Source organism: Ictalurus furcatus, chromosome 7 (genome assembly GCF_023375685.1).
Source record: "Ictalurus furcatus strain D&B chromosome 7, Billie_1.0, whole genome shotgun sequence".
In the NCBI taxonomy this organism is placed as follows: domain Eukaryota; kingdom Metazoa; phylum Chordata; class Actinopteri; order Siluriformes; family Ictaluridae; genus Ictalurus; species Ictalurus furcatus.
The window spans coordinates 5,888,220-5,905,493 of NC_071261.1; the positions used below are offsets into that span (position 1 = coordinate 5,888,220).

The 17,274-nt window shown below is 38.5% G+C and overlaps 1 protein-coding gene across 2 annotated transcripts in view; it reads right to left on the reverse strand.

The window, feature by feature from the left end:
* Positions 1 to 4,649: 4,649 nt before the first annotated feature.
* The window catches only part of mmp14b (matrix metallopeptidase 14b (membrane-inserted)), a 40,884-nt gene continuing 28,259 nt past the window's right edge, over positions 4,650 to 17,274 (reverse strand). For both annotated transcript variants that reach the window (XM_053628006.1, XM_053628005.1), the window contains 6 exons: positions 9,628 to 9,789; positions 9,227 to 9,399; positions 9,000 to 9,138; positions 8,740 to 8,890; positions 8,541 to 8,656; positions 4,650 to 8,176 (listed from right to left, as the gene is read on the reverse strand). In XM_053628006.1, coding sequence (XP_053483981.1) covers positions 7,782 to 8,176; positions 8,541 to 8,656; positions 8,740 to 8,890; positions 9,000 to 9,138; positions 9,227 to 9,399; positions 9,628 to 9,789 — 1,136 coding nt within the window. In that variant the 3' untranslated portion in view covers positions 4,650 to 7,781. The remainder of the gene's footprint in view (positions 8,177 to 8,540; positions 8,657 to 8,739; positions 8,891 to 8,999; positions 9,139 to 9,226; positions 9,400 to 9,627; positions 9,790 to 17,274) is intronic.

Here is a 17,274-nt window from a genome sequence, read left to right on the forward strand (position 1 = left end):
TTCTGCTCATGCCAGAGTTGCTAACACAGTCAACCAAGTTCTGCTTACTCCCGAGTTGCTGACACATTAAACCAAGTTCTGCTCACTCCCGAGTTGCTGACACGGTCAACCAAGTTTTGCTCACGCCCGAGTCTGCTGGCACCGCCAGCCAAGTTCTGCTCATGCTTGAGACTGACAACACAGCCAACCAAGCAATGGGTACACCTGAGTCTGGTGGCACGGCCAACCAAGTTCAGCCTGCAGAGTCGATAGAGAAGGACGCTCAGCCTCTCTGCATGACTGAGGACGCCACTCAGCATCTTTATACAGCTGAGGACGCTGCTCAGTCTCCCTGCTCCACTGAGAACTTCGCTCTGCCTTCCTGCTCTGATGATGACGTCGCTCTGCCTTCCTGCTCCGATGAGGATGTTGCTTTGCCTTCCTGCTCCGATGAGGACGTTGCTCTGCCTTCCTGCCCCGCTGAGGATGTAGCTCTGCCTTCCTGCTCCGATGAGGAAGTCGCTCTGCCTTCCTGTCCCGCTGAGGACGTCGCTCTGCCTTCCTGTTCAGCTGAAGATATTTTGCCCAGAAGGCCAGGACGGCCAGGGGAGGGGAGTGTGTTCTGGGGGTTCTGTCACGATTTCCTCTCGAGCTAGCGCTAGCTAGCATGCAGCGTTTTCGGTAACCCGAAGCACGAGCTTGATTTTCGGAGACCTTGACTTTGTTTACTTTCGACACATGCATTTGTTATGGTTTATGTCCTGTCTCCACTCCTGTATTGTCATTGGTTGTTTCCCGTAGGTGTCATCATTAGTCTCAGCTGTTTTGTGATCACCCTTGATTATGTTTGTCATTTAAACCCTTCATGTCTCTTTATACTTCGCGAAGTATTACGTGAGTTTCCGTATACCAAGCGTTTGTTTCTCAGTTCGTGTTATTATTTTGATCTTGTTCTCACCCTCATTCTCGATTGCAGTTTTGCCTAGTTTGTGCCTGTTTGCCAATCGCCTGACGCATTGCCTGTTTTTTGACCATGCTACTGTCTCATGATTCGGATTTGTCTGCCTGCCTCTCTTTAATAAAAGCTCTTATCTGCACTTGCATCTGTCCTAACCTCCATTACATGAATTACATGTCACAGTGATAACTTCACTTGTGATTTCATTCTTTCCTTGTTCAAAACTCTTCTTAGTTGACATTTGTGTGTGTGTGTGTGTGTGTTTATGTGTTAGATTAGTTTCTGTGTATTAAACAGTTTAACAAAGTCTTGTCAGATTTTAAAGGCAAGTGTCATGTGTCAATCTGTTTACAAGTTAATGTATTAAACTGCTTATCTTATTACTGTGCTCTTAACCCTGCTGACAGGGAATGTTCTCAGAACTTTGGTTGATGTAGTGGCAAGGTTCTATCAAAGTTAGAAACGAATGTTCTTCCAGTAACATTCCAGAACTTTCATTCAAAGTTATCTTGTTTTTAAAAATATTCTCAGAATGTTAGCACAAAAACTTTATTTATACATCATTCATGGAACAACTTTTTTGGAATGTTTTAGTTGGACTTTCATCTAACATTTTTTAAATGCTACTATTTGATTGTTTGGTCATTACAGTGATAAAAGAATTTACAACATGAAGTCACAAGACACATGTATAAGGAACCAACAATGAATGTAAGTTATGAAATATAAAGGCAACCAGGTATAAAACACTCTATTGACTTCACTGAACCTAATTCATTACTATAAGCAATCAGAACTTCGAAATTCCCCTTCTGTAACAGTATTTCATATGAATTAATTTCTCTCCTTGTCCTTGTATTACTCACAACTCTGCGCATGCGCTCCGTAAGGCACCATTTAAAAACCAATGGCATCCATAGTCTGCATATGACTGTTACGACGGGCTGATATATTTAGTCAAACCTCAGCCATTCTGAAGTGAATTGATTATATATCTGGCTATCTTGGAGAAGTTTTCATGACTAGATAAATAGTTTACTTTAGAGGCTTGCAGTCCCAGGGAATTCCTGCAGGAGCAAGTTAGATTTGCTTCAACATTGGATTCATTTTTAAATTGTATGTGAAATCGGACAAAATCTCCTAAATTGTGAGCAGAAACAGGTGGTCTTTACCGCTTTATATTCTTTAAATGACTGCATGTAATAGTCTTTACTTTGGTATTTGGGTTTCGTTCTAGGTGGATCATTTAATCATTTGGATGATGATTATTAATCATTTGGATGTAAATGTGTGATGGCCCCTCATCACATAAATTCCATCGGATTAAATGAGTTAACATGCAGCTGCACTTAGTGACAGCAGGAGGAAAATCTCTGTCCACAAACTGCCCACATCGCTGCACGTTTTTAGCTTTGCATAGTAACAGGCAGTGAATTTATGTATAATTACTTGAAAATGAAAGTAAAGTAAACCAGTAACCAAGATATGTATGAACCATGCTGCCACTTTATTTGTCCTGATGGTAATCGAGTGTCGCCCAGGCTAACAGTAACATCAAGCACAAGGGACATAACTGATTGCACTGTTGTGCAGTATCATTAACGTTAGGTAAACATTTTTTGAATGATTACAAAACCAAAAACCGTTAGCCATGCAAACTCTAGTTTGTAGCAAATCTGCCCTTATTTCTATATTCCTTTTCCTTTCCAGTGTTATTAAAACCTGCACCCACACCATGTTTTAGATCAATGGTCACCAACCATATTCCTGGAGATCTACCTTTCTGAATAATGTGTAAAAAGCTCTATCTATCTCTTTCATCCACATTAAACAACACTATCTTTTGTTTGTATAGATGCTATCCAGACACTCAAAGGTCTCACTTCAGCCTGAAGCATCACAACACATTTTGAAAAACAACAGTGTCTGAAACTCCATATAAAACAGTTCATACATACAGAAAACACTTAATTTTGTGATGGTTTCTGTTTCGGTTGTGTTGTTTTCAACATGTCTTGTTAGATTTGACTTGTGTTGTCAAGTTGTATGTTTGAGTTCATGTTTTGTTTCCCATCTTTAACTTGGGGTTGTGTTTTTGGTTTAGAAAATGTAAGCTCTCTTTGATTCCATGTGTTGAATTGTGTACTTCTCTGAGATTCTTACAGTTTGTTTAGTGTACTACTACAGTAAAATGTAAAAGTTATTTTTGTAATTCAAATGTATATTATAATCAGGGTGCAATTTGTCAGGGGGATGGGGGATTAACCTATTTTTATGATTTTAATTAATATAAACATGAATATAAGCAACGTTCCTGGGGGAACATTTTCTTCAATGTTTGCATAACCAAGAAAAAAACCCATTCTTAAACCATTGAGAAAACTGGACATTTTGAATGTTCAGAGAACATTCAGAAATATCTTTCTTTTAATGTTTGCAAAATGATCAAATTTAATGTTCCGTTAATATTTTCTCTAACGTTCACATAACCAATACAAATTTTTCATAAATGTTTTTTTTTTTTTAACTGGACATTATGAACATTCAGAAAACATTCAGAAATAATTTTTCCATAAAATAATGGGTATGCTATATAGCAAAATATTCTTAGAACATATTTTTGCTAGCTGGTAATATAGTGTTTTCATTATATGCAGTATTATTGCTGGGGGCCATGGAGGATTTTATTCAGAATTAATAAATACACTAATTTTAACTTATCGCTGGACAAACAGTTGATCAGATATTAAAATTTTAAGTTTGCAAAATGCCCCCCTCTGAGCTGATCTGCTAGTTTTCTCTACATATTTTGGTGGAGAATGCAGGCAGTTTAATCTGAATTGTAAACCCTGACCAAGTCATGGGTGTGTATCTTTCTATTATTGCAGATAATAGATCAGAGAAAGAAAAGACAAGTCTAATGTGTTAATGTGTGAGGCACACAATTTGTGCCAGAAGAGATAAAGACCATAAAGATTGAGTAACACGTTCATCTCTTCTTGAAAGGCCTCATGTTAAAGCTAGATTGACTGTAGTTCAAAAATTGGTCAGTTCAAACAAAAGTTGCCATTTAGATGGCAACACATATAGACATAAATATCAGGGAATTAAAAGCTGAAATCCTGACCCATCATCTCATATTCATCTTTTGATCTCAAACTCAAAGATCTTTAGTGCATAACAAAATTTAAAAAAAAAAATTGGCCTTGCTGTTTCAATACTTTTGAAGGTGATTGTATTGAGATGCTACAACCAACCCCACCCATGGAAGCAGTCCTATGATGTAATTTTATATATCCTCTTATAGTCACATAAAAATGGTATTGTGCATTATGAATAGTTAAGACAAATGCATCATGTTTCAAACTAAAGCTTTAGAATGATTTTTGCAAAGAAATGTTACAAATGTTACACCCCCCCCCCAATCTGGTAAATATCTCAGGTAATTATGGAAAAAGACAATGTACTTACAATTTATTGTGTTAAGTAACTGACTATATTGTGTTTAGAAAGATAGATGGCTTACTGATAGATGTGGCATAGTTTGTTGTTTGTTTGTTTTAGATAGATAGAGAGCTAGAGAGATAGATAGATAGAGAGATATATGATAGACAGATGGACAAATAAATAAATAAATAGCCTGGACTTGAGTTTGAAAATATGCCAAAGTCAAACAGAACCACAACATAATTGTGTTTACAATTGAAACACAATAAGCATTAGTTTTTTCTTTTGGTCTTTGATTTATTTATTTTCATAAATTCAGAAATGTAAAAAATTAAGGCCACTGCATGATGAGTTTTGCCTGTCCAGCAGGACATCCTATTGACAATGTTAGTAAAACACATTAATTTCATTGAGAAGAATGTTAGTATAAGTAATAATAATCATGATATCATAATTAATATACAGTAAAATATTAAGGAATATTAGCGAAAAGACATAGTATACTCACACAGAATACTCATTTAAGTCACTTTAACCCTAAATAGTATGTGTGAGAGAATAAGCTATATTTGTCAGCAATTTTACCAATTTTAAAATCATGACATGAGAAAATGAAATCAATTATCAGGTGATGTAAAAGGCCATCTGATAAACAGTAATCTCAACATTCCACATTTACAGTTACACATAACAGTTAGAATTTATAGCAAGACAAATAACCACAACCGCATTAAGGCATAAAAAAGTAAAAGAGGAGTAGTTGGCATCAATGAATTCACCAGGAGAAAACTGGAAAAAAAAAAGTCAGAGAACCCCCCCCCCCTTTTTGTTTTTACAAGGGTAGAAAAGTAAAACAAATGAAAAAAAAATAGATTATCAAATAAACAAATTGCAGCCCATTTATTAGAACATACAGTAACTTCTTAAATTTTAGTGGTTTTATTTATGTAGTAAACAATCTTTTGTATCTGATAAAAACATTACATCACAATTAACATGTCTCATGAAAATACATCTATGATGAAACTCATTATCAGCAATCATAAAATGTTAATCATAACAATCACAATTTTTGTCTTATGTCTTTGTCTTATTTTTCTATGTCAGAAAATAATATTGGTTTGAAAATACTTGTAAACAAATTTCCACACAGAAACCGCAATACTAAAGTATTATGCAGTGTGCAGTTTTTAGTTGGGTGCAAGTCTGTGTGTGTGTGTGTGTGTGTGTGTGTGTGTGTGTGTGTGTGTGTGTGTGTGTAGTAGTAGTAGTAGTAGTTTCTGCTTGCACAATGCTGTACCAAGACAAAAAAAATAATCACCTTTTTGCTCCCTGACTTTTGAATAAAAATTTTGGACATTGGTCTGTCTTTTGTTACATTTTCCGTCTCTCCTCGTCATCAAAAGACTTTTTCTAAAGTCAGCTCAACATCAGTGTCTGCCATTTCATGCCAAATGCAGCTAAGCTGCTAGCTAAAGAAGGCAGGTAGCTAGCTAGACTTATAAACAACAAATTTCTAATGAAATTTTCATATCACAAGGTCCTTCTAGCTGTCCTGGTACAGTAAATTTGATTGCAATCCAATGCTAGAGCTAGATGAAAATCATGGAGTGTATCGATTTTTTTTTCGATCGATGATTTTTTCTTAAAAAATATATTGTGTTGAGTGTAAATGTTGATTGCTGGTTATTTCCACATTATTTTCAGTTGCTACCTTACAGTCACTACTTATATTACTTTGATGATGATGGATGATGGATAATGTGTTAGCTAGCCAGCAAATGCAGTCAGTCATGAATCAAAGCTCTAAAATATTTTCCATGGTAGAATCGATATACCTGTGAAAATTATACGACTACAGTTTAGCATTTGACATATTGATGAATGCGGTACTTGACACTTTGGGTTAGCTAATGCGCTTAATTTGCACTTTGGGTAACTTATTATGGATGGGCACATATGTGTATGCAGACCCACTGCCTGTCTGGCCATATCTTCTGCGTATGCTCTGGGTCCTAGGTTTCTACTGTGCAGACTCTGGCACCAATTTTTGTAAGAGGATGACTCCTGTTTTGACCCAAAAATGGCTTCAAAATGCACAATGGGAGAGAATAGTGCCATGTTGTCCTCTCATATATTGTCAATGGATATCTATCATCTATAAAGCTGGGACACACACTGGAATGATGCTGCCAGTCAAAATTAGATAGATTGTCTTTTTCCTAATGATGAGAACTATCATTTAAAAACACATACAATGAATGTACAATTTTTAGTTGGTTATTTAGTTATTTTATTTCTTTATTTTAAATAAATGAAATCATTATTTTTTAAAGGGCCAGCAGATATATTCTGCCCTGTGCACAGCATGATCTGCATGGGATTTATTGAGCAGCAGCTCAGAAAAACATATTTATTTTGTTTGTACAGAAAAAAAAAACTATTTTAATTTGCCACTCAGTAAGGCTGTGTATAAATTGGCCTAAAATGGCACAGTGTATGAGATTAATTTTCCATCAAAAGAATTCCGGTCACAGATCAAAAAATAATAAGCATTAAAAGAACATTTAAAAACACATGTAAAAAATATATTTGTAATAAATGCAAAATTAACAGAATAGCAAACAATGTGGTCATGGATCGAAAATTTTGAAAAGTTTTTAAATTTTTGATTTTGATTAGCAGAAAATGTCAGAGAGCACAAAAAGGTTTATGAGGCTGGGTATTTTGCTGAAACCTGGCAACAATCCCCTTGAGTTTGTAAGACGGATATCTTTAGAATTCATCAACAAAGTAAAAACCTTGCGTTCGCATAACATTTTTACGTCATTTCGTCCTGCAGTATCAATACCTGACTGCTACTGTAACTTTTCCGTTGGGTTGCGCATAATCCCAGTCTTAATGCACACCTCTGAGCACAACCCTTTATTATTATTATTTATATTTTGCTATTATGTTACCGCATGCACTGACGCCGTTTTTGGGACAACTGGGATGTGTCCTCTTATAGAAATGGTCAGTCTCAATTAATCACTTTTCTTTTTTACATGTGCTCTGTGGTTGCCAAACTGAAGTGAACTCATGTGCGGAAGCATCCTGTACATTCGCATCACTGCTTCACTCTTAATAATAACTTTCTGTGCTGTAATTCAGGGCAACTTGGACTATGTTTTAATGACCATGTACTGCTCTGTGTTCTCCAGTCGGCCATACTTACACTCTACAACAGGTCTACCTAAGGTTTTAAGTGGGAAGGTGCTTGTATGCATAAAATATTCCAATCCCTTTTAATCATATTTTGCAAAACTAAGGTCAACAACTTAAAAGCATGGAAATAATATAATATATACGGTACTTCCTGTACCTTTATCTTCATCCTCCTCTCCTCTTCACCTCTCTACACCTTGTCTAGTAGGGAACGCTGACAGTAGAGTACATGACGTGGAGTGCCATACTTGCGGAAAAAGAGTAAGGCTCCCAGAGTGCAAATTAAACACACCAGCAGCATAAGCGGCACCACTACTGCTGCCACACCACTTCCATCACCTGAAGTGTTATCCACCTCAATAACAATCACTTCTGTCTTCTCCAGTTCTTCCTCATCTTCATTATTCTCTTTGTCATGGTTACTGCCATCACTACCACCACCTGCTCGACCTCCGCCTGTCGTAGTTTCCTCATCTGGACAGTCGATCCAATCACTTAAGGCAAACTTGGGATAACCAGGCTCCACTTTCATCAGCTGGTTGTTGAACTTCCAGTATTTATTCGCTTTGTAGAAATATGTGAAACCTGAAAGTCAGAGATGATGTCTTTAGTATTCTGTAAAGATGTTTATTCAGTATATGCTTTCCAAGGCAGAGCCATGAACATTGTGTTGATGCTGCTTGAAACGGAATTGATATTTTTATGGGGCTGTATTATTTATGACTAATTATAATATACTACATAAATCTAAGTCTTTGTTGGGTGACTTACCATTACATTTAATTGCAAATATGTAATCAATAATAACTAGTTCATTTATTTATAAAAAAAATTAATAACTAGTTAAATTAGCTCTATAAGAGCAACAATCCCGCTTTTAAAAACAAACTGTGTTGCTTTTGCAAAACTATGCACTTATTGAGGTGCTGAATTTAAAAAAGACTCTTACTTTGGTCTCGGCTCATGAAAGCTGCTTTGATGTCATCAGGGACACCCTGCCACCTGCTACTGGGTTTAGGGTAGTCCAGGTCCACTGATTGTAACTGTTCATTATATCGATAATATCTGAGGGAAAATAATGACACTAGCATTGTCCTTTGTGATAATCAAGAAATGCTATTCTATCAAACCAATAAACAATCACCTACTTATTTCCTCTAAAGAAGTAGGTGTTTCCTGTAGGTGTATAAAAAAGGGCAGCATCAATTCTGTCCCGAGGGAGGCCGCGGCCCATAGCTCTCAGTGTCTTTGGGTATCCCGGCTCCAAATTTGCTTCACTGAATACCCAATGTCGGTCACCTGTGAAACAAGATATCTTGTACTTTTTTTAAAAAATTAACTGAAATATTTTAAGTCTGTTAATCTTCTGCAACTAATTTTAAAGGTACAAAATAAAACCAGCTCTTACCTTTGAAAAAGACAAATTTGCCATCCTCTCTTTCATAGGCAGCATCAATTGATGTAGGTAGACCTCTCCAGACATGTCCAATTGGCAGTGGATAATTTTCCATAACCCGGTGATTATGAACACGCCACAACCATTTATTCTACCACCCAGGATCAAACAGCTTTAGATATCAGCATTAAAACAGTTTCTTATTCATTGTATATAAGCACACAGATTATTTTAAATACCTTGAAGATAAACATTTCTCCTCTCAGAATAGCAATGGTGTCAAAGTGACCTTCACAGATATCAGGGCCAAAGCGAGGTACTCCTGGCTTGCGTGGAGTGTCAGTGGGATGAGGGATATTGTAAGGGGTGTGGGGGCTAACAGAAGGTCGTGGATTGCCACTAGGGTTGGGTCCTACAGGGTAGAGAAGCAGTAAAATTGCTAATAGCTGACTGTTCTTAGGAAAGATATTCATTGAGTTGTCTTTTGTTGCCCATGTCTTGACAAAGCAAATTCAACTGTTTCAATAACTTCACTTCACTTCCACTTTATTTGTCCACAAAAGGGAAAGACAAATAGGGTTTTACGGCAAGACATACATACATACATACATACATACATACATACAAGGCAATAACTTACCATAAAGCTGATGAATGCCACGACGATCATCCTCTGGAAGCTCAAAGTTTTCTGTGTCCATCCATTGGTAGAAAGGTGCCATAATGGCAGAGGGGTCATTTGAGTGCTCCATACCCAGTGCATGACCCAGCTCATGTACAGCCACAAGGAAAACATCATTACCTAGAAAAGAGGAAATTCACTAGGCTGGAGATACAATTTTTTCTTGTCTTGTACTGATACCAATATTGAACTTTGAATATAGTCAATACTGATCTATCAGTCAATATTATTTTCTTTACAAAGTACTAAGAAGTACTAAGCTTTAAAATGCTTTTTACATGAAGCACTTCACAGTTAAACTTTTTTACACAAAAATAACACACTATAAATATAATAAATAGAATAAAATCAATCCTAGTAAAAAGTCTCTTTATATGTAAATATTTCCAGTTCCAAAAATAAGTGTATTTTCCAAATCCAGTTCCAGTCTTTGCCATTTGTAACAGGATCTGATATCCAATATGTTTTCTCTTATATTCGGGTCACTATTTTTTCTGGCCTGGGCCCGATACAATATTGCACATCGGATTGGTGTCATCACAGCACAAGGCAGTATAAACCCTACATATGACAAGATACAACATAACAGACAAAATACTGTAAAGATGGCAATTGTGATATTTTCAAGTAAACAAACAATTAAAAGCATTTTGAATTTAGAATGACAATTGATTTAAGACAGTGATTGCCAAAGTGACAAAGTTTGGTGGATGAGGAATAATGGTCTGGAGCTATTTTTCCAGGATTGGGCTAGGCGCCAAGGTAGGTTTTTTTTTTTTCTTGGTTGGGGGCAGTGCCCCTGTGTCAACAAGCTCCTGGCCCCCCTAAATTTGAAATCATATTGCAGCAAACAATTTTCTGAAACTTGATGCAATGCATGGTTTGTTATGTGCCACAACTTTTAGTTTTTTTTGTTGTTGAAGAAATTACTCAATGACCAACGTAGAGAAGCAAGAACTTGTGATGAGACCTTGCACGCTTGAGAGAGTGCTTCATATCTTCATCATACCCAAGGCTGGAAATTGGGTGGATGCAGGGGGACTGAGTCTGGGGAGTGAATTTCAAGTGGGGACAGCATTACAGATCAAACTGGCTAAAATTTTTTGCTGGAAATTAAGAGGATCTTTTTCCACTCGAAAGCCTACGAAAATGACATTTGCACAGAAATGCGAGTTCCACACAGAAGTGTAGGGGGGATATTCTGCGTGTGTTTGCACAATGTTTACTTCCATCATTGGCCATAATACCTACAGGCTGCAGCCAATGGGAATGCTTCTCTATCATTGCACGTCCTCACAGGACTGATCAGACCACCTCAGGTATGTTAACGGAGTCTTAACGGAGACAAAAATCTTAACAGAAGCAATTACTTTAACAGATACAATAGTAGAAACTTGATATGGATAAAGCTGTGTATATGTACCTGAAATGATCCAGGTTTAATCTATTTTGAATGCCCTTATTCATCTTAATTTATTTTCACTATCATAGCTTGCTAAGTATTACATCCACAATTATGTTAGCCTACATGTTTATTAATTCTCTCCAAGCAGAGATTCTTTTGAATGTGTGTTTGTTTTGAGCCACACATAATTTTGTTTGTTTCTGATTGTTTTTCCACTTAATTTTTATACACTGTAATTTCACATAGAGGGTGAAAATTTTCTAATATGATTTATCTTGGTTTAATTTTTTCACATAACAAAAACCTGCCATTTTAACAGGAGTGTGTAGAGTTTTTATATCCACTGTATGCTTTCTTGAGTATAAAGACATGAAAGGCACATGAAAGGTCAATGAACAACATTCGTATGATCTGATGAGGCCAATTCCAAAAGGATTAATAATTTGATAATTTGAAAAAAAAAAAGTATGTTTGGTGAAAATATTTTCCCTAAAATTTTCCCTATTTTCCCCTAAAATGTTTCTGATTGTTTTTCACTTAATTTTTATATGTTGTAATTGAGGGTGGAAAAAGTTCTGACATGATTTATCTTGGTTTCATTTTTTTACATCACAAAAATCTGACTGTCATGTAATATCAGAAAAGGAACTCTGGACTACAGTTCCCAGCAGCCACTTTACCTCACTGCATCACGGTCATATCATATATGTGGTGGTCACATACCACATATATCACATATAGGTGGTCACCTGCACCTGAATCATGTTCATGTTAACGTGCACTTATGTGTATATTAGCCACAGTTTACACTACACTCCTTGTCTTACGTTTGTCTCACTTTACCATTGTCTCTGTTGCTGTGTTTATGGTCTTTGTTTTATGTTTATTTCTAGCCTTAGTATTTTTGCCACTAGTTCCTGCTTTGTGTTTGGTGGTGTTTGTATTAAAGCTATCTGCACTTGCACCCGTCTTCGCCTCTCCTGACGCGACACTGACATTTTAACAGGGGTGTGTAGACTTTTTATATCTACTGTACTGCTTGTAGGAGACATGAAATAAATGTAATGTTATTATATATTATAAAGGGTTTTGTATGGTTATATTTACGGTATCTCACAAAAGTGAGTACACCCCTCACATTTTTGTAAATATTTGATTATATCTTTTCATATGACAACACTGAAGAAATGACACTTTGCTACAATGTTAAGTAGTGAGTGTACAGCTTGTATAACAGTGTAAATTTGTTGTCCCCTCAAAATAACTCAATACACAGCCATTAATGTCTAAACCACTGGCAACAAAAGTGAGCACACCCCTAAGTGAAAATGTCCAAATTGGGCCCAATTAGCTATTTTCCCTCCCCGGTGTCATGTGACTTGTTAGTGTTACAAGGTCTCAGGTGTGAATGGGGAGCAGGTGTGTTAAATTTGATGTCATTGCTCTCACACTCCCTCATACTGGTCACTGGAAGTTCAACATGGCACCTCATGGCAAAGAGCTCTCTGAGGATCTGAAAAAAAGAATTGTTGCTCTACATAAACATGGCCTAGGCTATAAGAAGATTGCCAAGACCCTGACACTGAGCTGCAACACGGTGGCCAAGACCATACAGCGGTTTAACAGGACAGGTTGCACTCAGAACACGCCTAGCCATGGTCGATCAAAGAAGTTGAGTGCACCTGCTCAGCATCATATCCAGAGGTTGTCTTTGGGAAATAGATGTATGAGTGCTGCCAGCATTGCTGCAGAGGTTGAAGGGGTGGGGGGACAGCCTGTCAGTGCTCAGACCACACGTCGCACACTGCATCAAACTGGTCTGCATGGCTGTCGTCCCAGAAGGAAGCCTCTACTAAACATGATGCACAAGAAAGCCCGCTAACAGTTTGCTGAAGACAAGCAGAGTAAGGACATGGATTACTGGAACCATGTCCTGTGGTCTGATGAGACCAAGATAAACTTATTTGGTTCAGATGGTGTCAAGCGTGTGTGGCGGCAACCAGGTGAGGAGTACAAAGACAAGTGTGTCTTGCCTACTGTCAAGCATGGTGGTGGGAGGGTCATGGCCTGGGGCTGCATGAGTGCTGCCGGCACTGGAGAGCTACAGTTCATTGAGGGAACCATGAATGCCAACATGTACTGTGACATACCGAAGCAGAACATGATCCCCTCACTTCGAAGACTGGGCCGCAGGGCAGTATTCCAGCATGATAACTACCACTGCCTTGCTAAAGAAGCTGACGGTGAAGGTGATGGACTGGGCAAGCATGTCTCCAGACCTAAACCATATTGAGCATCTGTGGGGCATCCTCAAACAGAAGGTGGAGGAGCACAAGGTCTCTAACATCCACCAGCTCCGTGATGTTGTCATGGAGGAGTGGAAGAGGACACCAGTGGCAACCTGTGAATATCTGGTGAACTCCATGCAGAACAGGGTTAAGGCAGTGCTGGAAAATAATGGTGGCCACACAAAATATTGACAGTTTGGGCCCAATTTGGACATTTTCACTTTTAAAAGTGTATACTCACTTTTGTTGCCAGCGGTTTAGACATTAATGGCTGTGTGTTGAGTTATTTTGAGGGGACAGCAAATTTACACTGTTACACAAGCTGTACACTCACTACTTTACATTGTAGCAAATTGTCATTTCTTCAGTGTTGTCAAATTAAAAGATATAATCAAATATTTACAAAAATGTGAGGGGTATACTCACTTTTGTGAGATACTGTATATTATATTACACTCTGCCCATTTGAAAGTTTCTTTTAGTTCCTTTTATTTTATTTTATTATTTCTATTTATTCAATTATTTTATTAGCTTACTTCTGGAGATCACAGAAGCCCTACCTTGCCCCCCCCAGCTACTATGGTTTACAACCGCCACTCGCTAGGCCCCTTAGTTCCAGTGACAGTCAATGTTAATGCTACTGTATACAAAGGCATTTTGTACAATTGTAAGCTTCCAACTTTGTCGCAGTAAGGAGAAGGCCCTTTCCTGTTCCAGCATGACTGTGCCCCTGTGCACAATGCAAGGTCCTTAAAGACATGTTTTAAAAAAACAACACCTTTTTAATGAGTTTGGTGTGGAGGAGCTCCAGTGGCCTGCATAGAGCCCTAACTTCAACCACACTAAACACCTTTGGGATAACTTGGAATGTCAATTCTCACTCTGTACACAAATGCTCTTTTGACTGAATGGGTACAAATTCCCACATACACACTCCACAATCTTGTAGAAAGCCTTTCCAGATGTGGAGGCTGTTATAGCCTCAAACGGGGGACAAACTCAGTAGTAATGCAGATGGTTTTTGAATGGGATGTCCAACAAGCTCATATACAGCCATGGGAAAAAGAAAGTACACTCTCCTTCAATTCTATGTTTTTAATTATCAGGGCCTAAATAACAATTGTGCTGTCCTCACCAACTTCTATAAACAAACAAATAATGAAACAAACATTCAAAAATCAGATGGGAAAAAATAAGTACACCCTATAATTCAGTAACATGGAGGACAACCTTAAGCAATAATAACTTTAATTTTAAGGTTTATCAGTCTCTCACATTGTTTTTGAGAAATAGTGACTCACTTTTCTTTACAACAGAAAATGCCCGCAAACATCAATGAACATCATTGATGTTTGAGGGTATTCTTTTATGCATAGCTCTCTTAAAAACCCATGATAGAATCTCAATGGGGTTGAGGTCTGAACATTGACTTTAACTAATTTCCTCATCAAAATCAACTACTTGTATACTAGATCTCTTGCTTACATGGTTCTTCAAACAGATAATTCCATCCATATGCTACCTCTAGGTAAAATGATTCATGAACATGGTATTAGCCTCCACTGTTGCAGAAATGCAAAGCCAGATGAGACACAACCACTTAATAAAGTTGAGGAATGTGTACAGGACATTAGACACTGGATGCTTATTAACTTCCTTTTACGTAATTCTGACACGACAGAAGTATTTGTACTAGGACCACATGCAGCCAGAAGTAAGCTTCCTGAGTACATAGTAACTCTGGATGGACTTTCTGTTTCATCATGTGCAGCAGTAAAAGACTTTGGTGTGATTATTGACTCCAGCTTATGTAGATGATATTACCAAGATAGCCTTATTTCATCTCAGAAATATTGCTAAGATAAGAAATATAATGTCACTACACAATGCAGTAAAATTAGTTCAAACATTTGTTACCGCTAGTTTGATTATTATAATGTCTTACTGTCTGGATGTTCCAGTAAGAGCATAAACAAGCTCCAGTTAGTCCAGAATGCAGCTGCAAAAGTCCTTGCTAGAACCAGAAGATATGATCACATCACCCCGATCTTATCCACACTTCATTGGCACCCAATCAAATTTTGCATTTATTATAAATAAACTACTACTATTGACCTATAAAGCACTGAATAGTCTTGTGCTACAGTACCTGAGCGAACTTTTGGTCTTTTATGATCCGCCACGCCTACTTAGATCAAAAAGTGCAGGCTATTTATTGGTACCTCGAATAGTGAAGGCTACAGCAGTGGTAGACCTTAATCTTACAAAGCCCGGCAGTTATGGCACAGCCTTCCAATTAGTGTTTGGGACTCAGACACAGTCTCAGTGTTTAAAACTAGGCTGAAAACATATTTGTTTAGTAAAGCCTTTTGTGGATAGTTTTTCTTAGGTAAAGTAGCAGATCTGGAGGATTCACAGGTATAGATTGTTGTGGTGAACTGGGACTGTGGCTGTGACTAAGGCTGTAATGAGCCCCACTGGCACAAAGCATGCTCAGTACCACTGATTCCATATAGGTATAGGTCAGCTGCAGGGTTGTCAGCTGGGTACCACCATTCAACAACGTCTCACTACTTTGACCTCAGAAGATCTCCTGGTGGTGGAACAGTGGCATTGACATCTCCCTGCCACCCACTGCAACTAGATCTTGGGTAAGGTGTTATTACCCCTAGACATCACCTTTCTCCTCACCCAGAGCCAAAAGATGCTTGTCTCTGTCTCTTCAGCCAGGTCTTTCAGGGCCTTCCTCTGGTTTGCACCAGTTACTCCCATATCCCTCATGAGGCGAACTGTTGATGGTCCAACAACGCCACAGCATCTTACTTCTACTGGGTAGATGATGGTTCTCCAACAAGCCTGTACAGCAATAGTACTTCAGCCTCTTCCTCTCAAACACAGCTTCTATTCCTGGCTCCCAAGGAAAAGTTAGCTCAATGAGGAGCATGGTCTTGGTGCCACTGGTCCACATCACTATATCAGAACAGAAACTTGTGTTGGTAATCTCCCCAGAGAACTGGAGCTTCCTGCCATGATCGACTCTCATTTTCCAGTCCTGGGTGAAAGGAACTTTCCTTGATGGAACTCTTGGCATGGCATTTGTGTTACCCCCTCCTTCTCTGATAAATTGGATGTGCTGACACACTGGTGGAGGATGACCTCTGCTGATGACCTGTCTATGCTCCTATCGTGTCACCACCTATAGCGCCCTTGGGAGAGCGCAACCTTGTAGCTTCATAAGATGTGCTGGAGACATGCATTTGGACTGCTACAGAGGTGGCAGCATTATTCCCAGCCAAACCACTGGTCCAGGTCAATAGGCAGGGGTTGTATGTTGCCCTGATAAGATAAGAGTTTCCTGTGGGATTTTTCGCTGGTCTGCCATGTTGATGTTTCTGCCAACAACACCTTCCCACATTGTCCAGCCCTGCTGTGTCCCTGTGCTACAGCCTTGATCTTATAGCACTCCTTCTCCATCGTTGTCACCTCAGACAATATCAGTTCTTTCCCCTCTTTCCTGCTGGCCTTGGACCAGACCCACGGAGCTTCTCCCCACCCAAGACCTGTCTTTCCTGTCTGGACTCTACCGATGATACCTTTGTGTTACTGCCTGCTTTGCCAGATCGACTTCAGCATGGGCTTTCCACTTGTGCCCCGTCTGGACCTGGACATTTGTACTCCTTACTGCCTGGTTATTAGACTTTCTCAGCTCCAACACTAGCCTGGTCGTCTCCTACTTGTAGCCCATGCTGATGGATTGCTGCAGCAGCTGTAAGATGTCCTTCCCAAAAAGACTAGTTTCAGATAGGCATCATGGCAAGCCCAGCCACTTTCAGATGATAGATTTGGTTTTCCCATCCATCTTGCTTACTGTGGATAAGGGGATTTCACACAACTTCAATGGCCACATTATTC